The sequence below is a fragment of the Saccopteryx leptura genome, chromosome 1 (assembly GCF_036850995.1).
Source record: "Saccopteryx leptura isolate mSacLep1 chromosome 1, mSacLep1_pri_phased_curated, whole genome shotgun sequence".
NCBI classification, from domain to species: Eukaryota; Metazoa; Chordata; class Mammalia; order Chiroptera; family Emballonuridae; genus Saccopteryx; species Saccopteryx leptura.
Window position 1 is genome coordinate 377,450,196 of NC_089503.1, and position 26,789 is coordinate 377,476,984.

At 44.6% G+C, this 26,789-nt stretch overlaps 1 protein-coding gene across 3 annotated transcripts in view; it reads right to left on the bottom strand.

Annotated features, from left to right (window-relative positions):
* Positions 1–2,691: 2,691 nt before the first annotated feature.
* The window catches only part of UBR2 (ubiquitin protein ligase E3 component n-recognin 2), a 110,152-nt gene continuing 86,054 nt past the window's right edge, over positions 2,692–26,789 (bottom strand). For 2 of the 3 annotated variants that reach the window (XM_066359405.1, XM_066359406.1), the window contains exons 33-48: positions 26,365–26,468; positions 25,613–25,691; positions 24,149–24,297; positions 23,628–23,683; positions 20,869–20,965; positions 19,732–19,799; positions 17,847–17,982; positions 16,873–16,963; positions 16,541–16,671; positions 15,419–15,527; positions 12,735–12,791; positions 10,631–10,708; positions 9,016–9,186; positions 6,123–6,224; positions 4,769–4,926; positions 2,692–4,661 (exon numbers count right to left, since the gene is read on the bottom strand). In XM_066359405.1, the coding sequence (XP_066215502.1) occupies positions 4,785–4,926; positions 6,123–6,224; positions 9,016–9,186; positions 10,631–10,708; positions 12,735–12,791; positions 15,419–15,527; positions 16,541–16,671; positions 16,873–16,963; positions 17,847–17,982; positions 19,732–19,799; positions 20,869–20,965; positions 23,628–23,683; positions 24,149–24,297; positions 25,613–25,691; positions 26,365–26,468 (1,570 nt within the window). In that variant the 3' untranslated portion in view covers positions 2,692–4,661; positions 4,769–4,784. The remainder of the gene's footprint in view (positions 4,662–4,768; positions 4,927–6,122; positions 6,225–9,015; positions 9,187–10,630; positions 10,709–12,734; positions 12,792–15,418; positions 15,528–16,540; positions 16,672–16,872; positions 16,964–17,846; positions 17,983–19,731; positions 19,800–20,868; positions 20,966–23,627; positions 23,684–24,148; positions 24,298–25,612; positions 25,692–26,364; positions 26,469–26,789) is intronic. The other variant, XM_066359407.1, reaches the window with a different exon arrangement.

A 26,789-nucleotide genomic window follows, 5' to 3' on the forward strand; every position in this document is an offset into this window, starting at 1 on the left:
CCTCCAACTCTACCTAGTCCTTTTTTAACAAAAGCAAACCTACACTAAAAGGAAGCTTTGTTAATGACCAGGGCAGCTCAGAGGTAAGAAACTTCAGGATCTGACAGCTGCTAGGAGGATCAAGGACTAACTGACCCTCCAGTAAATACCACCAGTTGGTTTAGAGCAGACTTAGGGTGAGCTGCATTTTAACAGGCCTTCTCAGGGAGCTACGGCTGCCAGGAAAGCTGGCCCATCTCTTTTGGTCATCTGCTGGTGCCCAGCGAGACTCAGGAGCCCGGTTCTTCCTTGTACCTAACATCAGTCTTTCCTGGGGCCAGGGGAAATTCACTTCAGCCAAGGGACTGAGCCAGCTCACAGTCCTGCCAGCCTCACCCTGGGACGGTGAGAGGTAAAGACAGCACCTTAGAAATTTTACTTTTAAAACACTCCACAGTGAAGAAGTAGAAAATAACTACGTATTCTGAACATTTAGGGAGGCAGGAGTCCTCGAATTTGTGGGCTCAGCTCAGGAACCCCGAGCTTCTTGCAACACTTGCCAGCCTGGCATGGAGTCACCAGCAAATAAACCCTGAGTAGCCTCAATACGGGCTAATAAGATTAGCTGCTTGCTCTGCACGCTGCCTGCCCTGCCCCCCCTCCTCTGGGCACCTGTAATGCCAGGCCAGAAGGTTTGCAGCTTAGCCTGGGGCGGGGGTGGGGCCAGGGCAATGAGGTCCTCTGACCCGCAGCTGGAGCACTGTTCGGAACAGGAAGGTGGGGGCTGATATGGAAGTCCAGGGAGAGGGGCTGCCTGCCCAGTCCTCAGTGGCCTTGAGACTGGCTTGAAAGGAGGACATCAGTCTTTAACTCCTGAGAACCTTCTGTCTTGTCTTCCCAACAGGATGAGTAAAGATAGCCAAGTTAAACAGAATGTTGTACAAGGTTTGTGTAGAGTGGGTCAAGATAGAAAGGAAAACTAAAAACCTGTCAGTGCTTATAGTGATTTATTTTATAATCACCAAAAACTTCCCAAATGGGCCCTGGCCGGTTGGCTCAGTGGTAGAGCATCGGCCTGGCGTGCAGAAGTCCCGGGTTCGATTCCCGGCCAGGGCACACAGGAGAAGCACCCATCTGCTTCTCCACCCCTCCCCCTCTCCTTCCTCTCCGTCTCTCTCTTCCCCTTCTGCAGCGAGGCTTCATTGGAGCAAAGATGGCCCGGGCGCTGGGGATGGCTCCTTGGCCTCTGCCCCAGGCGCTGGTCGCAATAGAGCGATGCCCTGGAGGGGCAGAGCATCGCCCCCTGGTGGGCATGCCGGGTGGATCCCGGTTGGGCGCATGCGGGAGTCTGTCTGACTGTCTCTCCCCGTTTCCAGCTTCAGAAAAATAAATTAAAAAAAAAAAAAAAAATTTCCCAAATGTCATTTACGTTGTAACTGTAAAGCATCACCTGGTGATGCAAACACCGGAAGTTAAAGAATGTGTCGCTATTTCACGTAAATTCACCTGCTGTATATGCACAATGCAGTATAACTCAGCAAACAAAAGAAACATGGATGACTCTCACATTCATGTCTTCTTTGTGAGAGAAGCCACTCAAAAGGCTCCATAACATTGTGAAAGAGGTAAGACAAAGGGACAGAAAAAAATCAGTGGTTGCCAGGGGTCAGGACGGGAGAGGTGACCACAAAGGGGCATAAGAAAGCTTGGCGTGATGAAACTGCTCTATTTCTTGACTGTGGTGGTTGTTAAATGAACCTCAAAGAGCCTGACTTGAAAACCAAGAGTAGAGACAGAGTAAGGGAGGAAGCAGAAAGCAGCATCGCCTGACCAGGCGGTTGCACAGTGGATAGAGTGTCAGACTGGGAGGCCGAGGACCCAGGTTAGAGACCCCGAGGTCGCCAGCTTGAGCACAGGCTCATCTGGTTTGAGCAAAAGCTCACCAGCTTGGACCCAAGGTTGCTGGCTCCAGCAGGGGTTACTTGGTCTGCTGAAGGCCCACGGTCAAGGCACATATGAGAAAGCAGTCAATGAACAACTAAGGTGTCACAATGAGCAATAAAAAACTAATGATTGATGCTTCTCATCTCTCCATTCCTGTCTGTCTGTCCCTGTCTATCCTTCTCTCTGACTCTGGGGAGAAAAAAAAAAAAAAAAAAAAAAAAAGCAAGCATGAATGGGCAGGGGACAGGACAATGGAACCTGCTTTCTCAGTGTGATGCTTTCTTTTGAAGATTCTGAAAGGTACAGCAGGGCTCTTGTAGGCAATGCCTCCCCGGCAAATACAGGACACAGCTCCCTGCCCCTTCGTCTCTCTCGTAAGCAGAAAAATGTCTACCGAGTAAGGATAAGGACTGGGGTCAGGGAAGGATGAGCAAGACGAGTTTAAAGCTGGAGGCAGGGTTTGGAGCTGAGAGAGATGCCATGTGCCCCATTTTCCCAGTGATCTGAGGTCCATAATGGTTCAGAAAGGTCATATAAGCTGTCATCGCCAATGAATAGGAAACTTAATCAGCTGAAATGATGATCAAGCTTTCTATGGGAAGGTCAAGATCATTTGGCTGACGGCCACAATTGACACTAATAATATAAGCATCTTAAATTTCAAGCTAATACACATGTCCCACTTTATCTATAGCAAGGTGACACAGGAACACTCCATGGCATTTAAGTGTGTGACAGAAAACAAAGAAAGTGTGGACAGACCCAAAGTAAGATCAACACCTAAAGTATTTATTTGGATATCTTTAAACTTTTTACATATGATACATTCCAAATTTTACAAGTTTTCCACAGTTATTAAAGTTATAGCCAACTTATTAAACAGATATGGTTTCCCTGATATGGAAAGCATGTTACATAAACATTTCCATAATAAACATGATACATGCGAAATAAATCATAAAATTAAGATGGTTCGTTAGGTAGGGAAGACATTTGCTTCATGATGCAAACACTATCTCATCTTCTAAGTGTATCCTCTCTGACTGCCATCCTCAGGGGTGGGATCCAGGGACACCTCTGCTAACAGACCTCCGTGAACTCAGTCCTGAGAGCTGCGACACGGCCATGACTTGCTGAAACTGAGCACAATCCATTTACCAGGGAGACCTGGTCTTTAGTTAATCTTGGTGAACATTATTGAGAAAAGCCAAAAGAAGCTGGGCTTAAAAGCTAAAGGAATGAGGATGTGACAAAGACCAAAATAAACATTAAAATCATTATGCCACCCATACATAGCCCAAAACTCCAGGTCATACCAATGGAAAAAGGCCAGAAAGGGGGCTCCAGAGAGCACTGGGTTCTAGTTTGGATGTTCTTCCTGGTGGGTGGGAAACACCTCCCCTCAGCCAGCAGAGCCGGTCCCAAGCAAGAACGGCCAAGGTCATCCGTCCAGAAGACGGCCTCGGGGAGCAGACAGGGAAGGCACCTCCGCACCCCCGGGTTTAGCCTGAAGTGTGGATGTCTGACCTTCCTCCTGGGCATACTGCGGAGTGTGTAAAGCTGAGTGCCCCGGAACTTGGAGATGCAATTCAAAGAAAACCAAGTAACGGGTTGCTTGCACTGGCTGAAGAAAGTCCAGGGGCCTCTGCGGTTCCCTTGTTCCTCAGCCCCACCTCAGCGAGGCTCCCACTGGTTCCTCCGCAGCCTCGGCCCCGCTCTGCGCGTATCCAGGCTCCAGCACACTACGGCACACCAGAGGGGCCTTGTGGGATAGAACGGTCATAATCTATTTTACCAAGTGGTTATCACTCTAGGAAGGCACCTCTTAGTAAAAACAATAATGTGTTAAGAAGAATAAAAAGCCTGGACCCACGGGCTGCCCAGGAACGTACTAGGTGAGCCAGCAGGTAAGCAGCAGTCCATCTGTGCCAGAAAACGGAGTAGGGATGGGGGCGCAGGAACCTCAAAACGCAGTCCTCATTCTTTTTCCTTTTGCTAGTATTTGATTCTAGATGCATACAACTCTTCATTTAGTCTCAGAAATAAGAGAATATATTGTCTGAAAAATTAGGATACTTTAAAAGTTTTCAAAAAGCCCTTTAAAATGAGGTTTTTTTCTCTCAAAGCCAGAAGTCTTGCCAAAAAAAGGAAGAAGTCCAACCTTCCACAGCTCTGAAAACGACCCGGTACTTGAACCTGTGCTCCCGGGGTTCCTCGTGCACAAGCGCCCCAGCCTCTGACAGCTGGTGCAGACCAGGGGGAGCTCTCCCCAAATCCACTGCTCAGCTCTCAGAGGTGGGGTCCCGTCAGCAGAGGGGAGGCTGACCCAGACCGTGCTGAGAGTCACCGAGAGGAACAAGGGAGTGTCACCCCAACAGACCACGGACTGTGTCCTCCTGCTGGTGAGTCCGCTTCAGGCCTGGAGTGCCTTGTGATCAGTAATGGGACATGGCTCAGACGACTGGGGACGCTCAGCGTGGGCAGACGCCCACAGAGGGGCTGTGTCCAGTCCAGGAAGAGAAGCTCCTTGTGGGAAGTCACGTTTCAGGAACACAGCAAACGGTGTAGGAAAATATGCTGACGGAAGATGACTTTCCTCAGTCCCTGGAGCTACAAGCTATAAAAATAAAACCAGGGAGAAAAGCCTAACTAAAGAATTTATTTCCAAATCCAGTAGAACTTATTTCCTATTCTCTTTCTTGAAAAGCTGCGGGGTTACAAAAATCCAAGGTTCTGCTCTGGCAGCGCGGTGACTACAAGTGTTGCCAGTCAATGCCGACCAAGGTTCTGCTCTGGCAGCGCGGTGACTACAAGTGTTGCCAGTCAATGCCGACCAAGGTTCTGCTCTGGCAGCGCGGTGACTACAAGTGTTGCCAGTCAATGCCGACCAGGGTCTGATTTGCTTCCTGAGCATGTCCAATTTCCTCCGTGACACTGTGCTGGTGCCAGAGCTTCTGGATCTTCTTAAATCGCTCTTTGCACAAATGTAAAGGGTTTCCCCGTCTAGAAAGAAGACAGATGTCACTCTGGATGCATTTGCTTACTCATCACTACATCCCAGCTTTTCCTGGTTTAGGAAGTTCTAAGTTAGCGGTTTTAGATCCTGGGCAAAATTTCTGTCTGGCAGGCGACTAAGGCTACTAAGGCGTTAGTTAGCTTTGCAGGTTTGCTAGGAGGAGCTGAGGGGAACAGTGCTGAAAAGTCCATCTGGGTGGTTAAATGTGAAGAAGGGAGGGCGGAGGGAATTTTCAGGGGTAACACTGTTCTTCAGTGCGCTGCCTTTCAGTCAATGGAGAAAAGTCTAAGCCAAGCAGGCAAATGTGAGTTAACACCTGGGTTGAATTTAACCGAAGCACAGGATTTGAGGTCATGCCTGGGGCCCCTGCCCCAGTTCACAGCTCACAATCCTCTCCCTCCCTAACCAGGCCGCCCCTAAGAGCACACATTCCTTCGAGAAAAGGAAGCACCATCCCAGGTGCACTGCCTATAACCCTGCAGTCAAGCTCCTGGGGCAGCCTCTCTGCTCATCCTGCCTGTTTCCAGGCCCTGAACTTCGCTCCTTGAGGCTGGATGGTTTTATGTGTAGGTAAAGACCCTTACCTTCTTTGGGCAAAAAGAGATGGTCTACCAAGTTCTGTAATAGAACTTGAGGGAACTGCTGTTAGCATCTTACTTACTTATAATAGAAGTTACCACAGAAGTGATTAAGCCTCCAATACTGTTGTATTACTCTGTATGCCCTAAATCTTTGTCTCCCAGTTTCTTGAGTAACAAGCTCATTTCTTATCAGTGAAGATCTGCTCTGAGCGCTTGAAGAACACTGGGTCTCCCCACACAACTTCCAAAGGGCTATGCCTGCAGTGCTGATGCTGTGGACGCCACATGGCAATTCAAACAGTTCTGGTTCCTTGGAGTGAGCAACGGAAAACAGTTGCACTCTGTCCTGCTCTTTCCCGATTTATCCCGATGGCCCTCATGACCCTCTAAGGGCTGGGAAAGGGAATGCCAAAGCAGGCCACCAGGGTGTCCTCCTGGGCAGAGTCCACAGATACCAGTCCCGCTAGCAGGACGGAAGCCCACAGGCGCCTGGGCTGTGAGCAGGCCGGCCTCAGGACTGCACTGTGCATCGTGCTCACCATGTACTGAAGGCTCTGGAGGCCCAGAGTCTGCAAGCCCAGCCTCCCGATGGGGGCCCTTACCTGAGTCCCTGGTCCGTCTCCCCATAGTCATCAAGGTACGGAGGAGAATAAAAACAGCCTTTGGTTTTGCCGGCTAAAAATAGCACCTGACATTCCCGTACTCTGTAAAGAGACCATTTATACATTATACATCACAACCAACATCTGGATTCAGTTCTAAATGGATTGAAGTCTCATTAAAATAAATAATGGCATTTACAGCAGAGATACACAATATCAACACATCTGCTGAAGCTTTAAAAATTACTACAATGCCTGACCTGTGGTGGCGCAGTGGATAAAGCGTCAACCTGGAAATGTTGAGGTTGCCGGTTCGAAACCCTGGGCTTGCCTGGTCAAGGCACATATGGGAGTTGATGCTTCCAGCTCCTCCCCCCTTCTCTCTCTCTGTCTCTCCTCTCTCCTCTCTCTCTCTCTCTCTCTCTCTCTGTCTCTCCCTCTCCTCTCTAAAATGAATTAAAAAAAAATTACTACAATGAATGGGTGGTGGACATACAACGCAAACAGTTCAAATGCTAAGGAGAGGTTCACTTGAAACCTACGTACTCTTACTGATCAATGTCATTCCATTAAACTTAATTTCTTTTTTTTTAATTTTTTATTTATTTTATTTATTGCTTTCAGAGAGAGAGACACAGGAAACATTGATCTGTTTTTGTATGTGCCTTGACCAGGGATCGAACTGTCAACCCTTTTTGCATATGGGAATGATGCTCCAACCAGCAGAGCTATCTGGCCACAGCTAAATTTAATTTCTAAATTAAAAAAGTTGACTAAAATGATTGTACTGTAAATCAGTATAGTGAGGAAGAGGAACATTGTGGATTAGGAATTGACAACTTACATAATATTAGCATTTAAAAAATTATTATGTGTGAGCAAGTTAATTTCTAAACATAAAGTTAATGGTATTTTAACCATTATTATGAGGAAATTATTCACACACACATAAAAGCATACAAACATTGTGAATTAGATTGAGTTGAAACACTAAGCAATATTGTTTATGACCAAAAGAATTCTGAAATATTCCAGACAGGGAAAAATGCTACTTTCACACTTTTCTAAGGGCTATTTAAAAACATGTCTCCTAGCCCTGACCGGATGGCTCAGTTGGTTAGAGTACCATCCTGATATGTGAGTTTGATCCCCCTCAGGGCATATACAGGAACAGATCGGTATTTCTGTCTCCTTCTCTCTTGCTTCCTCTCTCTAAAATCAGTAATAATAACAAAAAGTGTCGCCTGATCCCTGAGAGGTTTGCCCAACTTTAAAAATTTTTTGCATTGATTTGGGGGGGGGGGGGAGGGAGAAGAAGGGAGAGAAAGAAAGAGGAGGGGGGGAAGAAGCACCAACTTATTGCTCCACTTAGTTGTTTCATTTAGTTGTGCACTCACTGTCTGCTTCTCATATGTGCCCGGAAGGGACTGAGCCTGTGACCTTGGTGTGCTGGGACAATGCTTAATCCACTGAGCAACCTGGCCGGGGCTACCTGACTTTTCAAAAAATGAGCTCAATTCAACATTTATATTGAGAATCTGTCACATACAAGAAACTGGCAGGCCCTGGGCGATAGTAAGGTGACTAAGGTATGGAGATAACCTAGCCTAGAGGAGCCCAACCTCATGTCACGCCTCTCCTTCAAACCCTGAAATGACTTCCACTTCACCCGGAGGTGACACTAGGACGTGCCATCCTCCAGTGACACCAGCTTCCTTGCTCTTTCTTAAACAAACGCAGGCACACTCCCCTGCAAGTTTGTACTTGCTGCTCCCTTTTGAAAATGTGCTCCTCACTTCTTTAGGGTTTTCTTCAAAAGTCACTTTTTCAGGGAATCTTTCCTGGTTTCCTATCTAAAATTCACCCTCCCCCCCAGGCCCTGCTGGGTGGCTCAGTTGGTTGGAGCATTATATGGATATGTCAAGGTTGTGGGTTCAGTCCCCTGTCACAGCACATACAGGAGTCAACCAATGAATGCATAAATAGGTGGAACAACAAATTAATGTTTCTCTTTCTTCCTTCCTCCCTCTTTAAATCAATAAACAAAAGAAATAAAATAAAATTTAACCCCATAGCTGCCGTTTCCTATTCTTTTCCTTTGCACATGGCCCTAAATTCTTAGCAGTCTTGTGGGTTTTCTGTCTCCCTCCTAGAAAATGAGTTCCAGGAAGGCAGGAATTTTGGTCTGCTTTGGTGGCAACTGCCCCTCACTGCCCAGGACACAGCAGTCACTAGAGTATTTGTTGTACGTTGTTGAATGTTGAACTAGATTTGCTGGCCTGTGGTGTCTATGAATCCCAAACTGCGAAGCTACAGCAAAAGGAGTGACTGCGGCAGGTTTGGGTGGGAGACCCCGTCAGACAACTGGAGTTTCTGTTAGAGCAGGGGTCCCCAAACTACGGCCCACGGGCTGCATGCGGCCCCCTGAGGCCATTTATCCGGCCCCGCCACACTTCCGGAAGGGGCACCTCTTTCACTGGTGGTCAGTGACAGGAGCATAGTTCCCATTGAAATACTGGTCAGTTTGTTGATTTAAATTTACTTGTTCTTTATTTTAAATATTGTATTTGTTCCCATTTTGTTTTTTTACTTTAAAATAAGATATGTGCAGTGTGCATAGGGATTTGTTCATAGTTTTTTTTATAGTCCGGCCCTCCAATGGTCTGAGGGACAGTGAACTGGCCCCCTGTGTAAAAAGTTTGGGGACCCCTGTGTTAGAGTGAGGAACGAGGAGAGCGGAACAGAGCTGTCACAGGGCAGGAGCAGTGGCAACGGAGGGATGGGTGAACGTGAGCCGAACGTGAGGTGCGGGCCAGCGCTGCCACGCTCCCCACAGGAGACCAGCGGTCTCGGGGCTCTGCAGCGCAGGCGCAGCCCCAGCCCAGGGCCTTACCTCAGGAAGATGCCCACCCCGGAGCCGCAGGAGTAGGTGTGGGCCGTGCAGGCGCCCACGTCCTCCCCGTCCAGCTCGGTCTGGCAGCAGTAGCTCTGGGAGCACAGCAGGGTCCCGCACACCAGGCACAGGGTCGGCGCTCGGCTCTTATCGCCGCCAGACTTGGGACACCTCCAGGGAAGGAAACAAAGCAGACGGCATTGCTCAACAATGAGCAGCTGCAGAGCGGTCGCTGAAACCACCGGGGGAAACACCCGCCACCTCAGGGGAGCGGAGGTGCCTACACCCTGTGGCCTGGGAACACCCCACACACGGGCACAAGCACCGTGTACTGGGCACAGTTAACAACCAGAGGGAAAAAAATTAACTCATCAACAGAAGGAAAAGATGTAAATTCTGCTACTATCATACAATATAATAAAATACTAATATGCAGGAAAACTGATGAATTAAACATTATATATGTCAAATGTAGAAATAAATCTTACAAACAGTGCTGAGTGAAAAAGATGTAAAGAGGGATAAATATACGGTGATGGAAAATGATCTGACTTTGGGCAATGGGCACACAGCACAATGCACAGTTCGAAGGCTATAGAGATGGTCACCTGAAACCATGTATTCTTATTGCTCAATGTCACCCTGTTAAATTTTCTAAATAAAGTTTAAAAATTAAAAAGAAAAAAAAGATGTCTAGTATAATGCCACTTTTAAAGCTTAAAACATACCAAAAAAATAATAATAATTCTGCTTAGAAATATTTAACACAAATGCAAAGGAGCGCTCACACTCCCTTTAGAAAAGTGACTCTGAGGGGAAGGAGGAGGACCCACCAGGGAAGAGATACAAAGACCGCTTCAACTATCTTGGCAACCCTTTAGTTTTTTACATTGTTGTTTATTCCTCATGCTACTGACATGTTAAATATTTAATGATGTATTGAAAATTACGAAGGGCTCTTATTACTTTACATGTAGTGCAAATTACCGTATTTCCCATGTATAAGATGCACCCTTTCCCGAAAAATCTGAGGTCTAAAAACTGGGTGCGTTTATACAGTGGGTGTGGCATTTCCAATGCCATAGATGGAACTGAGGATGAGGCAGTACATGAAGACAGTGATTCGTCATCAGACACAGATGAGGACAAGCTAATGGAGGGGAGTTTTGACAGTGATGAGGAGTTGTATGAATTTTATAATGAATAAAACTTGAGTTTAATAACTTTATGTAATACAATTTTTTCAAATTCCAGGCCCCCAAATTAAGGTGCGTCTTATACATGGGGAACTATGTTATTATTTGATAACCTAGAATTAACCACACCTGTTCTCCCGCCCCGCCCCTCCCCCATGAGAATTAACCACACCTGTTCTCCCGCCCCCGCCCCTCCCCCATGAGAATTAACCACACCTGTTCTCCCGCCCCGCCCCTCCCCCATGCCTTATTCTGAAACACGGTGGAATGGTGCTTTTACAAGTTAGGTCAAGACTAGCGATGTGAAATCTCCCTAGCCAAACAAAACCGAACAATAAACAAAAGCCCTTAAATTTTGCATAGAGAAGTGAGTGTTTCCAGTGGTAGAAAATACTCAGTATTCTAATATCAAAACTTACGAGAAATTCGATGCTTGATTAATGAGGCTGCTGTAATCCTCTGGAAGGTCTATTAATTTGTTAGATTCTCTTGGATAGCTTTAAAAAACACACAAAGATACACATAAAACCAGTTAATATAAGGTCATATCACAACAATGACAGGATAACTCAACTTGGTCACTACAAACAATGGCAGGCTGAACCCGAGTGACTGAGCTCCCACAGCGGCTCCAGAAGCCACAGTACTAAACTTAAAATTCCACACTGAAATACCACGGGGCCTTAGGGTCCACATTTTTAATTGAAAAACTCAGAACACAGGTCAGGACAGTAGACAGTACCTAGAATTGGCCCCATTTAAGTGAAAATGTGGGATGGGAGCTCTGGGAAGCAGGGGAGGCGCAGAGAAGGATCTTCACCCCCAGGCTTCCACCGAAACCACCGGCCATGGAGAGCCCAACCACAGAACCGAGGAGAGAGGACAAGAAGACGTGCTTACTAAAGGTGACCTTTCGGCACAAGTGAGTTGGAGGAGAGAAGTAGAGAACAGATAATACAGAGATACCAAGCCATGCTGATTCTATGACAAGTTAATTCAGATAAAATTTAGATCCAACATCAACTGGTAGTTGAGGGCTCAAGGACCACAGGGGAGCTACCTCAACTGCAGTTCTTACACCGAATCACGTGGGAAGATCCGGGAGGGGTACACATGCAAGGAGCCCAACTTTAGAGAAATGAGATTTGGGAGGTAGGGCCCTGAGTATACAGTGTGTCCGTAAAGTCATGGTGCACTTTTGACCAGTCACAGGAAAGCAACAAAGGATGACAGAAATGTGAAATCTGCACCAAATGAAAGGAAAACCCTCCCAGTTTCTGTAGGATGATGTGGCAGCATGTGCGCATGCGCAGATGATGACATAACACCATGTATACAGCAGAGCAGCCCACGGCCATGCCAGTCGAGATGTGGATGGTACAGAGGATAGTTCAGTGTATCTATGGCCTGCTAAATTCGAATCCGTGACCAAAGTGCAATGTGAATATTGGCGCGTTTATAACGAAGCGCCACCACATAGGAATAACATTACTCGGTGGGATAAGCAGTTGAAGGAAACCGGCAGTTTGGTGGAGAAACCCCGTTCTGGTAGGCCATCAGTCAGTGATGAGTCTGTAGAGGCTATACGGGATAGCTACCTAAGGAGCCCTAAAAAATCTGTGCGTGAGCCCACATCGAACTGCACTGAATAGGTATGAAACTGGGAGGGTTTTCCTTTTATTTGGTGCAGATTTAACATTTCTATCGTCTTTTGTTGCTCTCCTGTGACCGGTCAAAAGTGTACCGTGACTTTACGGACACACTGTATTTTTAAGCTTCCAAAGTTGTTCTCATGTATACCTCAAGTTGAGGACTATTGTTGCACATAATGAGTTTACTGACTGCACGGTTGAAACACATAAAATTGGTGGTTCTCAACCATTTCTGACTTATAAAAACTGTAATTTCATATGGGTCAGCCTAATGTAATTGGGGTGTTGTTACCTCTGGATTTAGGACAGACTGTGTAAAAAATCTAAAAACTAGAACACCTAACCTCCTCCATCCCTCTGAATTTTATGGATAATGTAGTCAGCAGAGACAAGGAAATATTAATAGATGAAATATACCTGTTATCATCTGGGATAGCATACTATAGAATAAAGCTAATGTCAAAGGAAAGAAAAAAAATGACTGGTCATCATTTGATAATTACTGAAGCTGAGTGACAGGTATGTGGGATCTTATTATGCTATTCTTTAAACTTTCAGATAGTTTGAAATTTTGCTTGACAAACAAAAAAAAAAAGAAAACCTAAGAAAACCTAAAAAAATGACCCATATTTTTCTAAAAGCAAACATTCAAAAATATAATAATTTTGTTCTTTGCTCCCTCTGCCAAGAATAATGCAGCAGTACATTTATGTTCCTAGTTCTGATCCTTTTACAAACTCGTTAGACTAAGAAGAAAAAACAGGAAGGCACGATGGCCAACCTCTCGGAATCACGAAGGCCCGGAAGTCACTGTTGAAGGACACAGCCCTGACCTCCGGCCCCACCACGGATCTGACCATCTTTAACTTACCTGACAGCATCTCTTCCACCTTCTAGGTATCTTTTAACTTCAAGGTTCTGACACCAACTTTAATGAAATTGGGAAAAGAAACACCGTTTACTTTTGAATGGCTAGAACTAGCATTTTTTCCTCTCTAAAAACCTTTTATCTCTTACTGTATTTATCTAATCAAAAGAAGCTTGACGGAATACCATATTTTGTTTGCAACTTTTAAAATCACAAAAATATGACCTGTAGTTATTTTTCTAGAAGACGGAATGTTAAATATATTAAAATTTGTGGCTATCCACACTATTACCCCACTAATTTGGACATTCTGGAAAATCTAGTCTGAATTAATGACAAGCTCTTAATACCCAGAGCTAGAACACTTACTGTATTTTTCGCTCCATAAGATGCACTTCCCTCCACCAAAAGTGGAGGGGGAAATGCCCATGCGTCTTATGGAGCAAAAAATGCGGTATTTTATTAAATATTTTGATACACCATATGGTTCAGAATATTTTTTTTCTTATTTTCCTCCTTAAAGCCCTAGGTGCGTCTTATGGGGTGAATACATACCTAGAAGTGGAACTGGTGGATCATACGGTCATTCTATGTTTACCTTTTGGAAGAACTGTTTTCCAGACCGAATGCACTCTTTTCTATTCCTACCAGCAATGCACACAGATTCCAATTTCTCAGCAGCCTCACCAACACAATTTATTACTGTCTGCCCTTTTTTTTTTTTTTTTTAACAGAGACAGAGAGTCAGAGAGAGGGATAGACAGGAACGGAGAGATGAGAAGCATCAATCATTAGTTTTTTTGTTGCAACACCTTAGTTGTTCATTGATTGCTTTCTCATATGTGCCTTGACCGCAGGCCTTCAGCAGACCAAGTAACCCCTTGCTGGAGCCAGCGACCTTGGGTCCAAGCTGGTGCGCTTTTGCTCAAACCAGATGAGCCCGCGCTCAAGCTGGCAACCTCGGGGTCTCGAACCTGGGTCCTCCGCATCCCAGTCTGACGCTCTATCCACTGCGCCACCACCTGGTCAGGCTGTCTGCCTTTTTGATTACAGCCATCCTGATGGGTATGAAGTGGTATCTCATTGTGGGTTTTTTTTTGTATTTTTCTGAAGCTGGAAACGGGGAGAGACAGACAGACTCCCGCATGCGCCCGACCAGGATCCACCCGGCACACCCACCAGGGGGCGATGCTCTGCAGAGGCCAAGGAGCCATCCCCAGTGCCCGGGCCATCTTTGCTCCAGTGGAGCCTCGGCTGTGGGAGGGGAAGAGAGAAACAGAGAGGAAGGAGAGGGGGTGGGGTGGAGAAGCAGATGGGCGCTTCTCCTGTGTGCCCTGGCCGGGAATCGAACCCGGGACTTCTGCACGCCAGGCCAACGCTCTACCACTGAGCCAACCGGCCAGGGCTCATTGTGGTTTTGATTTACATTTCCCCAGTGGCTGACTTTGAGCATGTTTTCATGTGCTTATTGGCCATTTGTATGTTCTCTGGAGGAGTCCTTTGTTCCTTTTATGCCTGAGCAGGTAGTGGTACAGTGGATAGACTGCTGATGTGGTAAGCTGAGGACCCGGGTTGGGAACTCTGGGGTCGCCAGCTTCAGAGTGGGCTCATCAGCTTGAGCACAGGATGGTTGGCTTGAGCTTGGGATCATAGACATGACCCCATGGTCGCTGGCTTAAGCAAGGGGTCACTGGCTTGGCTGGAGCCCCCCAGTCAATGCACGTTTGAGAAGCAAGCAAAGAACAATTAAAGTGCTACAACTAAGTGTTGACACTTCTCATCTCTCTCCCTTCCTGTTTCTCTCTTTCTTGACTGACCGATGGTGGAGCAGTGGACAGAGCATTGATCTGAGACGTTGAGAACCCAGGTTTGAAACCTTGAGGTTGACAGTTTGAGTGCAGGCTCATCAGCTTGAGAACGAGGTTACTGGCTTGAGTGTGGGATCACAGACATGACCCATGGCTGCTGGCTTGAAGCTCAAGGTCACTGGCTTGAGCAAGGGGTCACTGGCTTGGCTGGAGCCCCCTGGTCAAGGCATGTATGAGAAGTAATCAATGAGCAAATGAAGTGATGCAACTTCAAGTTGATGCTTATCCCTCTCCCTCCCTGTCTCTCTTTTGGTAAAAAAGAAAAAAAATTCTTAAAATTTGTTCTCTTTGCTCATTTTTAAATGAGTTGTTTGCTTCTTTGTTGCTGAGATATATGTAGAGATCCTCGATATATTCTGGATATTAATTCCATATCAGATATATGCTGTATAGATAACTTCTCCCTCTCTGTGCATAAAACAGCCAAATTTTAAAGTAAGGGTATTGGAATAGGTAATCTTTAAGGTTCCTTTCAGTTCCCCAAATCTAAAGAACTGAGCGTGTAACAAGCAAGTTGAACAGAGGAAACAAACATTTCCACAACTACCTTTCTTTATCCCACTGCACCACCAGAGGTCGGGCTCAAACCAGCTGTCTGGGAACAACTACCTTTCTTCTAAGCAAATATGCTTATGCTGTTCACTAGCTTGGCAAAAATCTTAACACAGTGAGTTCTTAACTAAGAAGGCCTAATTATTATAGATTACACTACATGGACTGTGTTCTACCAGGCTCACTGAGAATTTAGTAATATAGGTAACAAACTTCATTTCCATATAACTTCATTAAATATAATGATGAAAAGTGTATAATCATTACCTTTCAATCAGTAACTTCGTTATCTCACTATTTTCTTGAAAAAGCCTAATGAGGTTGCTTGGCAGGGAAAGATAGTTACATAAATGTTCAAAATGGCTTGTTCCAGAAACTGCAAATGAAGAAGAAAAGAGTAATGCATATAACAACTAAGGGTAGAATCTGTAATCTGTAACAGAGTAAGGCAACAGCAGAGCTTAAAAAAACACATGAGGAAAAGAGTTGAAATTTGCTAGGAACATGACTTGCAGGAAGTTAACAAGATAGCACGTGGACAGGATCCACAGACAATGACAATTCAGAGTGGAGTCAGGCGACTCCTACACCAAACTGGTTAGAATGTCCTGGTGTCTTGCAACATGGTATGCCTGCATGATCTACTTCATGGGTGAGCATTACATGACAAAACAACATACGAGTGCTCCAGAAAAGCACAAAGCAGTACAGAAATATATGATGATTTCATCAGGGGAGAAGGGTTTAACCGCTTATTCTAATCATCCCTGCAAACGATCGGGAAGGCTACATTATACTATATTGTGCCTGGGTAACTGGACAGAACAGAGATGCCAGTCAGCAGACTTGCAGAGAGCATCATTCCAGGCAAGCACCCCATGCCCTCTGCCAGGAACTATGAGCCACAGGGATACAGCAAATTAGACGCCTACCTTTACACCACTTTTATGAAATGAATCAAAACAGAACATAGGAAACAATTGGGAAATAGCAAATGAATTCCTTCATTAAGATCAGATTTATGTGCAATTATGGATATTCTGAATTTTAATGCCATGTTTCAATTTAAAAAAACATTTGAAATTGTCAGTTTTCACTTCTTAAAGCTGAAGAACCCAGTTTATGAATAATATATAACTGAAGATTTTAACAGATGAAAGCAAACTTAGTTATTGAACATGCAAACGTACAAAAAGCATATTTACTGAGACCCAATATAATCAGACATATAAATAAGCATTTTTATTCTATAATTGTGTACATCACCATAGTCAATGAGCTATACTCTAAACTTTTAATCCTTTTTCATTTTTGCAAGACACCTTAACTCTAAGCTGCTGGAGGGAAAGACCCCATACGTTTCCTACATTCTGAAAGAGTGCCGGCTACCTTGCATTTCAGGCGGGGAGGGAACTCCATTTAAGTAATGGAAAAACAGAGCAGAGCACTTCAGGAAAGGCAGGACTCCCGCTCTGACACTGCGCCACAGGTGCCAGCCAGAGGGCGTCTCCTTCAAGGCCCTGCACAGAGAAAAAGAAAACAGAACAATTTCACAGGAAGAGGTCATTTTAGTTATATCAGGAGGTGACAACAGAGACAACTGCTCTTTGGAATCGATGGCATACAGGCGTAAAAGGGGCGGTAGCCCTATCACAGGGTGTCAGGTACAAATGGTACTAATACTCGGGGAGCTGCTGGTTGTGTGACGGTTATGATCTCACCTTCCTGTACACTGGTGAAGTGTTTTATACAAAGCAAGAACTGCTAATTCCTCTTCGCCAGCAGGAGTTTCTTGATCCATACTATCCTCTTCTGAAAGAGAAAAAAATATTAGCATTCTGTACTTGCCCATTGAGTGTGAATTGGTGACCATATCATTTAAGCACTCAAATATATGCATATACTCACTATAGTATAAAAATACTCCCACAAAACACACAGAACTTTAATTCCTTAGGTGTGAGCCCACTATTGATCTCCAGCATACTAAGGAGCCTGCAGGCTTTGAGAGAGCCAGTTTGCTGATTCAGGGTGCCAGGCAGCATGCTGGGAGCGAAAGCAACTAAACAGACAGTATGGCAGTAGTTCTCAACCACTTTTCACTTGGGGACTAGCAAGGCAGACATCACCCTGAGCGTGAGTGCATGTGACTAAGATCACTGAGTTTATAATCTTCATTACAACATCAGGGTAGTTAACTCTTCCGTGGACTGGCCTGAAATTTCTGGTGGACCAATCTGCAGATGGGCAGTTGAAAAACACTGGTCCATGGTCCTCAAATATGTATTACTAAATTTATAAAATAAAAATAATGATTCACATTGCTAAGAGGTTTTAATGAGACTTTTTTTCAAAACTTGCCATAAGAAATTAAATAACAAGTAGCCTAATTATAATTTATATATATTATCCTCATCCAAGCACCTTTGCCTTTGATACTTAAAAAAAAAACACATTATTTTTTATTAATTTGAGAGAGGAAGGGAAGGAGACAGAGAGAGACATCAATTTGCTGTCCTTCTCTTACACTCATTGGTTGATTCTCGTATGTGCCTTCACCAGGAATCGAACCCACAACCTTGGCCGGTTGGCATGACCCTCTAACCAACTGAGCTACCCGGCCAGGGCTAATACTATTTTTTTTTAACTGAGAAAACTCAAGTACTTCCTTCAAGAAACCGACAGGAAGAGTTACCTGTACATGAGGTCAGCAGGATCTGAATGATGTGTGCCATAGTGACCAGGTGGAAGATGTGGAGGTCTCCGGTGCCCAGGCTGATCCCGGAAAAATCCTGACAGTGCAACGCGGGGAAAGCGAGCACCAAGCCCACCTAGACAGCAGGTACAGCGTGTCAGACGGCTCGCAGTTCCCCTCACGCCTAAACACATCCCCGCTTTCCTGACAGGAGCCTCTTGGAGCTGGCCCCTCCCCTGCAGGAGTTTGCTCTTCAACAGTGCACACGTTAGACATGCCACTGAACTGGGCGAAGTGAAGTCACTTAAGAGCTAATGGTTTGACAGGCACTACCATTTCATTTAATCAGTGATTCTCCTATACACAGCATATTGCTCATTTTTTTTTTTTTTTTTTTGTATTTTTCTGAAGCTGGAAACCGGGAGAGACAGTCAGACAGACTCCCGCATGCGCCCGACCGGGATCCACCCGGCATGCCCACCAGGGACGACGCTCTGCCCACCAGGGGGCGATGCTCTGCCCCTCCGGGGCGTAGCTCTGTCGCGACCAGAGCCACTCTAGCGCCTGGGGCAGAGGCCAAGGAGCCATCCCCAGCGCCCGGGCCATCCTTGCTCCAATGGAGCCTTGGCTGCGGGAGGGGAAGAGAGAGACAGAGAGGAAGGAGGGGGGGGGGGTGGAGAAGCAAATGGGCACTTCCCCTATGTGCCCTGGCTGGGAATCGAACCCGGGTCCCCCGCATGCCAGGCTGACACTCTACCGCTGAGCCAACCGGCCAGGGCCCATATTGCTCATTTTAATACAATGAACAGGTGAACTCTTTCTAGGGGTGAGCAGTGGAAAAAGCATGGTCTTTGGACACACAAAGATCTGGAAATGAACCACAGCTCCTCTTACAAACTTTTAAGATAATAACACCTCTGAGCCTCGGCTCCCTGTTGGTAAACTAGAGATGATATATGTGTTTTTAATACCGCAGTAGGAAGGATGTAAGGATTAGACAAGAATGCAGGCGGAAGCAGGCAGGTAGACAGTATGAGTTTGCCCTCCCGTTAGCCTCCTCCTGCCAGTACCAGGGCGGTTTGTATAGGAGCCGTGGGAACAATCGCAGTGGGCAATACTTACTAAGGACACTGTGCTCTAAGCTCTTTACACTGATCATTATCATCTGGACACAATCATATGAGATAGGCACTAACTAGCTTAAAAGTACAGAATCGGATGCCCTAAGAGATGAAAGGAACAGCACCTGGGGTTCCTGACTGAGGGGACCATCTGAGGCGGGTCAAGGTCAGCCAGGGGTGTGTCCTGGCACAGAAGACATACTTTTCCCTAAATCACACAAAGGTATGTCTATGACTAAATAGTGTGACCACACAGGACTGTACCTGCCTAAAAGCACTGCATGGGTCAGCAGCAGCCCTTATATTACTTATGTTATGTTTACTTCTTTGTAGTAAAAAGCAAAGATTAAAATTACTGACCTCAGTTCCAAAGCAAAATAAGATTAGACAACCCAGCTCAAGCCTCTCAGCTAGATCCCCCCCCCCCCCCACAATTTTAAATTATTTTATTGATTTTAGAGAGAGAAAAGGGAGAAAGAAAGACAGGAACATCAACCTATACCTCTATGTGTCTTGACTGGGGATCGAACTGACAACCTCTGCGCTTCAGGACAGTGCTCTAACCAACTGAGCTCTGGCCAGGGCTCAGCTAGCTTCTTTAACACTTTCCTTTTGAGGCTCCTCAGAAAGAATCATACTCAGAATTGGTAAGAGTTAATAGATGATAACTCCTCCTGTCTGCCTTTATACTGTTCACCAAGTCTAAGACCAAGTTCTACAGTATAATAAAGAAAATGTCAAACATAAAATTACAAGATACTCACCAATAAATGAAACATGTCAATATCTAATATGCACGGAAGGTCTCCATGATAGACATCAGGCACCAAGGCTAAATATTTAAAGAAAAAATACGTTAGCACATTTCATATACCAACATAAAGATTTTTTCTTTTAGATTTTTTATTTATTTATTCATTTTTAGAGAGACAGGAGAGTGAGTGAGAGAGGAGAGAGAGAGAGAAGGGGGAAGAGCTGGAAGCATCAACTCCCACATGTGCTTTGACCAGGCAAGCCCAAGGTTTCGAACTGGCAACCTCAGCATTCCAGGTCGATGCTTTATCCATTGAGCCACCGCAGGTCAGGCAGATTTTTTTTTTTTTAAAGAAACAAGTTTTATTTTATTTTTTTTTACAGAGACAGAGAGAGAGTTAGAGAGAGGGATAGACAGGGACAGATAGATGAGGAACATCAATCATTAGTTTTTCGTTGCGCGTTGCAACACCTTAGTTGTTCATTGATTGCTTTCTCATATATGCCTTGACCGCGGGCTTTCAGCAGACCGAGTAACCCCTTACTCGAGCCAGTGACCTTGGGTCCAAGCTGGTGAGCTTTTTGCTCAAACCAGACGAGCCCGCGCTCAAGCTGGTGACCGCAGGGGTCTCGAACCTGGGTCCTCTGTATCCCAGTCCAACGCTCTATCCACTGTGCCACCGCCTGGTCAGGCACAGATTTTATTTTTTTTAAGTGAGAGGAGATAGTGAGACAGACTTCCCACATGTGCCTTGACTGGGTCTGATACTCAAATCAATTGAGCCACTGGCCGCAAGAGGGGAAGAGAGAGAAGGGGGAGAGGGAGGAGAAGAAAAGCACATTATCACTTCTCATGTGTGCCCTGACCGGGTATCGAACCCGGAACATCTGCATGCCGTGCTGACGCTCTATCCACTGAGCAAACTGGCCAGGGCCCCCACACAAGATTTTAAAAAAATGTATATAACCTAGTTTACATTTATCTTTCTGCAAATTTCATATGAATTTGTAAGCTAGAACTTGTACATAAAACAAACAGTAGTACCAACATATTTCTTTCATAATGGAGAGAGGTTGCATGATTAAAAACAAAATTACATATGGAAAATTACCATAACATATATGATACATATATTATTAATACTCACATGCAAAAAGTTTACAGAAGTGTTCTTGTACCACTGAAAGTAACGCCACTGTCCAATGTGCTGCAGCGAATCTTGTTAGTGACCTAAGACAGTCATCCTGAAATCAAGAGACCGCAGATTAACAGGAAGCCAGCACAAGTACAGTAACTTATGGCACCATTTCTTCCAACAGCGTTTGCTCACTGTGTCTCTGTCACATTCTGGTAATCCTTGCAGCATCTCAAACTTTTATGACTACAGTATTTGTTATGGTGGCCTGTGACGAGTGACTGGGGTTGCCACTGTAATTGTTTTGGGGTGCGGCTACAGACCGTGCCCACAGACGACAGCCAGCTGGCCTGATCAATGCTGTGGATGTTCCGAATGCTCCGCTGACCAGACATTCCCTCCTCTCTCTCCCTTTCTTTAGGCCTCCGTACTCTCTCAGACACAACAATATTGAAATCAGACCACTTAATAACCCTACAATGCCTCTAAGTATTCAAGGAAAAGGAAGAGTTGATCAATGTGGCAAGTTTCACTGTTATCTTGTTTTAAGAACTTGCCACAGCCACCGAGCCCAGCAACCACCACCCACAGCACCTGGTCAGGGCGGCCTGCCAGCGAAAAGACTACAACTTGCTGAGGGTTTAGGCGGTTTATTGCTTTAGCGATACATATACTTTTAAAAAGATTTTACTTATTGATTTTAGGGAGAAAAGAGAGAGCAAGTGGGGGAGGAGTGGGAAGCATCAACTCATAGTTGTTGCTTCTCTCTGTGCCTTGATCAGGCTCTGGGCAAACCTGGGGTTTTGAACCGGTGACCTCAGCATTCCAGGTCCATGCTTTATCCACCACAGACCACCCGGCAATAAGTACTTTTTAATTAAAGTATGTAAATTGTTTTTTTAAGACATACTGCCACTTACTGCGCACTTAATAGATTATAATACAGTGTAAGCACAACCTTTACGTGCACTGGGAAACCAAAGTGCTCGAGTCACTCGCTTTATCGCAACGCTCGCTTCATTGTGACGGTCTGGAAGGGGACCTCAACATCTCTGAGGTGTGCCTGACCTGGGTTTTGTTCCTTGGTCAGGCGCTTCCATCAGAGGCTCCTGGGAAGCTTTCACAACATATTAATGTGTGGGGCCCAGCTCCAGAGACTCTGATTTAAGTGACCTGCGATAGAGGCTAGCCATTTCTTTCCTTTTTATTGGAGAATTTTATGAGTTTATCTGAGCCAAATTGATCTCATACGTGCCCCAAGACTAGGCATTTTTAAAAGTTCCCCAGGTAAGAATCAAATCACATGATTTTACTTTTAAGGGCATTTTTATGATTGTCAGCTTGAATAGCAGAGATCTGACTCTCCCTGACACTAGCTACACCAGGGGTCGGGAACCTTTTTGACTGAGAGAGCCATGAACGCCACATATTTTAAAATGTAATTCCGTGAGAGCCATATAACGACCTGTGTACGTTATGCATTATCCAATAAAAATTTAGTGTTGTCCCAGAGGACAGCTGTGATTGGCTCCAGCCACCTGCAACCATGAACATGAGTGGTAGGCGATGAATGGATTGTAATACATGAGAATGTTTTATATTTTTATTTATTCTTTTTTTTTTTTAGAGAGGAGAGAGAAGAGAGAGATAGAGAGAGAGAAGAGAGACAGAGAGAAAGAAGGGGGGAGGAGCTGGAAGCATCAACTCCCATATGTGCATTGACCAGGCAAGTCCAGGGTTCGAACCGGCAACCTCAGCATTTCCAGGTCGGCGCTCCATCCACTGCGCCACCACAGGTCAGGCATGTTTTATATTTTTATTTTTATTTTTATTTTTTTTGTATTTTTCTGAAGCTGGAAACGGGGAGAGACAGTCAGACAGACTCCGGCATGCGCCCGACCGGGATCCACCCGGCACGCCCACCAGGGGGGACGCTCCGCCCACCAGGGGGTGATGCTCTGCCCCTCCGGGGCGTTGCTCTGCCGCGACCAGAGCCACTCTAGCGCCTGGGGCAGAGAGGCCAAGGAGCCATCCCCAGCGCCCGGGCCATCCTTGCTCCAATGGAGCCTCGGCTGCGGGAGGGGAAGAGAGAGAGAGGAAGGAGGGGGTGGGGGTGGAGAAGCAAATGGGCGCCTCTCCTATGTGCCCTGGCCGGGAATTGAACCCGGGTCCCCCGCACGCCAGGCCGACGCTCTACCGCTGAGCCAACCGGCCAGGGCCATATATTTTTAATGTTATTATTTTTTTATTAAAGATTTGTCTGCGAGCCAGATGCAGCCATCAAAAGAGCCACATCTGGCTCACGAGCCATAGGTTCCCGACCTCTGAGCTACATGGTAAAAATTAGCAAGTATTGATTGTATCCCTTTCCTCATTTTTCTATTCATTAAATATTTTGTTTTGACATTGATTGATACATAATTTAAATATTGCTTATGAAGGTAGTCAGAAGTGGTAGAGGGTGTGTTCTGTTTTATTATATTTCCAATTATAGCATTAAAAGTTCAAGAACAAGCACTATTTTTAGTTTTTTCCATCTTTTCATGTGTTTAACCAAGAGCTCTAGATTAAAAGAGCCAAAGTCCAGTTAAAAGAAAAATGAGAAATTAAACCATAAACATTACTTCAGTATCATGACAGAAAATGGGTTTTACTATGAAACGAGTAAAGCTGTGCTTAAAGACACAATTCACATTTTTAAGGTTTAGTAAAAAGCAGGACTGCTGAATTGCTATTCATCTCTCTGTGAACTGAGCACAATGGAAACTCACCAGTCTGCAAGGCAAAGGGCCAAACAACGGCTTATCTTCATCGCTTAAAATTCTTTCTGCAGATGAAAAAGATTAAGGTGGTAAATTTTACATTATGTACATTTCATCACAATTTCAAAGAATAGAAAAAATGGTTTTTGCAGAAAGCACAATATTGTCAAGTTTGGAAATCTTCAAGTCATTACACAAGAATTAAATTAGGATGAAAGGTAAAAATGGAAACACATTCCCTCAACTGATAAGCTAAAACTACCACCGAAATGGTTAATTTATAAACTGTCAATCTAATATTTTGTCAGTACGCTACATTTCCTCCTTCAAAGCCTTTATATTATACTGCTCACAAAAGTTAGGGGATATTTCAAAAGGAATGTGAAGCAATAAAATATCCCCTAATTTTTGTGAGCAGTGTATTTTTTCATATTGTTGCCCACTTTAAACATTTAAGTACAGGCTCCTACACAGAAGACATGTAACGTGTGCTTGTGACCTAACGACAGACACAACTCTGAGTCTCTCACCTATGCTCTGGATGGTGTAGGCACAACTGCCCCAGCACATTATGGGCACACGGGGATCCTCTTCATTGGGGTGGACCTTCAGTCCCACCTTGTAAGTAGCGGTTCCAAATGTTGTTAGCATTTCTTTTATGCTATCAGAATAAGGGTTCCTGAGGTGAACATGCATAGATTAGCTCAAAACAATGTGTTCACAACAATCAAATGTTTCAGAACCTTAGCAGTTATCTGCTATGCTGGAACTGAACTACTTAAACTAGCTAGACAGTTGCATGCAAATCAGGAAAAAGGAGAACAGGAGATGCAGCCAAATAAAAGGGACACAGCCAGGGGAAGTCTCGGGGTGGCAGCTGGTCCTGTCTTGATTGGTGCAGGAGTATACTGGCTGTGGGCTGTGGGAGCAGGGGTCTGAGCACCTCGAAAAGATGCTGGGCACCTGAAAAAGCTATTGCAGTAGTGGGGGGGGCATAACATACACAGAAAGCAAGTATGTGGGGGAAAAAGGTAATTATTAACCATAGGAAAGACAAAATTGTCAATGGTAAGACATTTAACAGATACCTTAGTAAAAACTGCCAACTGATTTAGCCAAAAACTGAAAGAACTCTACAGGGAGATGGTAAGGGCCGTGGGCAGGGCAGAGATAAGAGCGGAATACAAATCTGCTAGCCAGTCCCCAGAAACTGCTGCTCAGCAATGACGAATCGCTAATGAAGCGTTTTATTTAGACAGATGGAAATAAATAGCAGAAGAAACAAAATGAGAGGACTGGGAATAGGGAGGGGGACGTGGGTGGCACAGGACCGATGGTTTTTCTATTTAAGCCTTCCAGTGCTATTTTTATTGAGTTACTCAGTACACGCCAGGAATAACTTCCAGGTGGCTTTACATTTATGATGTCACTTTATCCTCATGATACTCTACCGATGACAAACCTGAGGCACAGAGAGGGTAAGGGACTCGCACAGCTGCAAGTCAGGAAGCAGTGCTACCAGGAACCAAACCACGCAGTCCAGCTCTAGACTCCATGCTCTACTTTATACTAACTGGCTACGGCACAGAAGAGGGTAAAAACACCCTGGTTTTGATCCCAGGTTACTAAGAGGTTGGTGGGGCCAGAAGTAAAAATACGGAGATCAGAAGGAATGCACAGGATTTGGCGGGGGAGCTGAGCAGTGTGGATTTAGATGTACTGATGAGGTGTTGCCAAGGCCAGATAAAGGGATGTAGTAGAAGAGTCTGCATGCGGACCAGGAGGGGTTGGTGACAATGAAACATGCCACGTGGTTCTTAGGTTCTGATTAATATACCCGTAATAAATTTCACCGTGTAATGCTTACACCTCAGTAGTCAAGATCAATGTCCTATTATATTTTGCTCCTTGGTTTATAAATCATATTCTCACTGTTAACTTAGTTTTTCATTGCAAGCGGGCCCAACTTGAAAGGAATAAAATAATACACTCACTTAGGATGAAAATCGGGCCTAAACCCTTCAGGGAGCTGCAATTCATCCATATTTTCTGAATTCTTGGAAGAGGCACTATCTATAGAAACAAGTATTTCATATTATTATTATTCATCAGTCCACAATAGTTCTGTGCATTTCCACCATAAATTTCATTTTAAATATAGATCAAAGAAGTTAAAAATAACAGGAAAAACTTCCATTTATAAAAACTTGCATAACATGCATTCAAAGCTCTGATCAAGACACCTTCTCAGTCATCTGTGCTTTTCCTAAGAGCAGAGCCACCAGAACACAGCTAGAGAAGATAGGAAGGGAAGAGTGTGCTATTTTGTTTTCATAAAAATCAGTGATATAAATTCTGCTCGGATTGCTTTTCCTGCGGCCAACATTGCAGTGCATACTGTGAAACTTGGGAAGCCTTTGGTAATGCCGAGGACAGAATGAGTTAGGCCTCCGAGAGCTGAAGCTAGCTCTGGGATAGTCAGTTACATCCCCCACCCCCAGAGGCTCTTCAATAAAATGGGGGAGTAAGAAGTTTTATTACAAATGTCACATGAGTCTGTGAGTTTTCAAGGAATAAGAAGTAACAGAGTCAAGTCAAATTTAGTTCATTAAGACAAAGAAAATTAGAGTAAGTCAAATTTTAAAATGAGAGGTTTCATTTAAAATATAAACAATTCTTTTGGGGACTAAATTTTCCAACAATCTCAGACTTTAGGGAAAAATGAAAGCAGATTATTAGAACTTACTAGAAATACTTTCTTCTTTCCTAAGAATCTGTAATGTTTTTATTTGCTGAGATATGGTTCTAATCCACTGAGTCAGATTTGGTTGGTCTGAAAAATTTAACCTGCTAGAAGAGATTATAGAGAGTATTTAGTAGTCTGTTGTTGTTGCTTAGTTTAAAATACAAAAAGACTCCTTAAATGATCATGGGTATATTTTAAACATACTTTTGCCAATGGAAATAAGAACATATATTTGTTACTATGATGCTAATAACATTATTTGTCAAAAATTTTACTTTTTCAGTATTAAAATTTGCTAGTATTTCTTAAATATGACAGTCACCACACCACCACTAATATATATTTATTGAGTGCTTATTATGTGACAAGCACCTAGTAAAAGCATTTAACAGTATTAGATTTAATACTCAAAATATTCATATAAA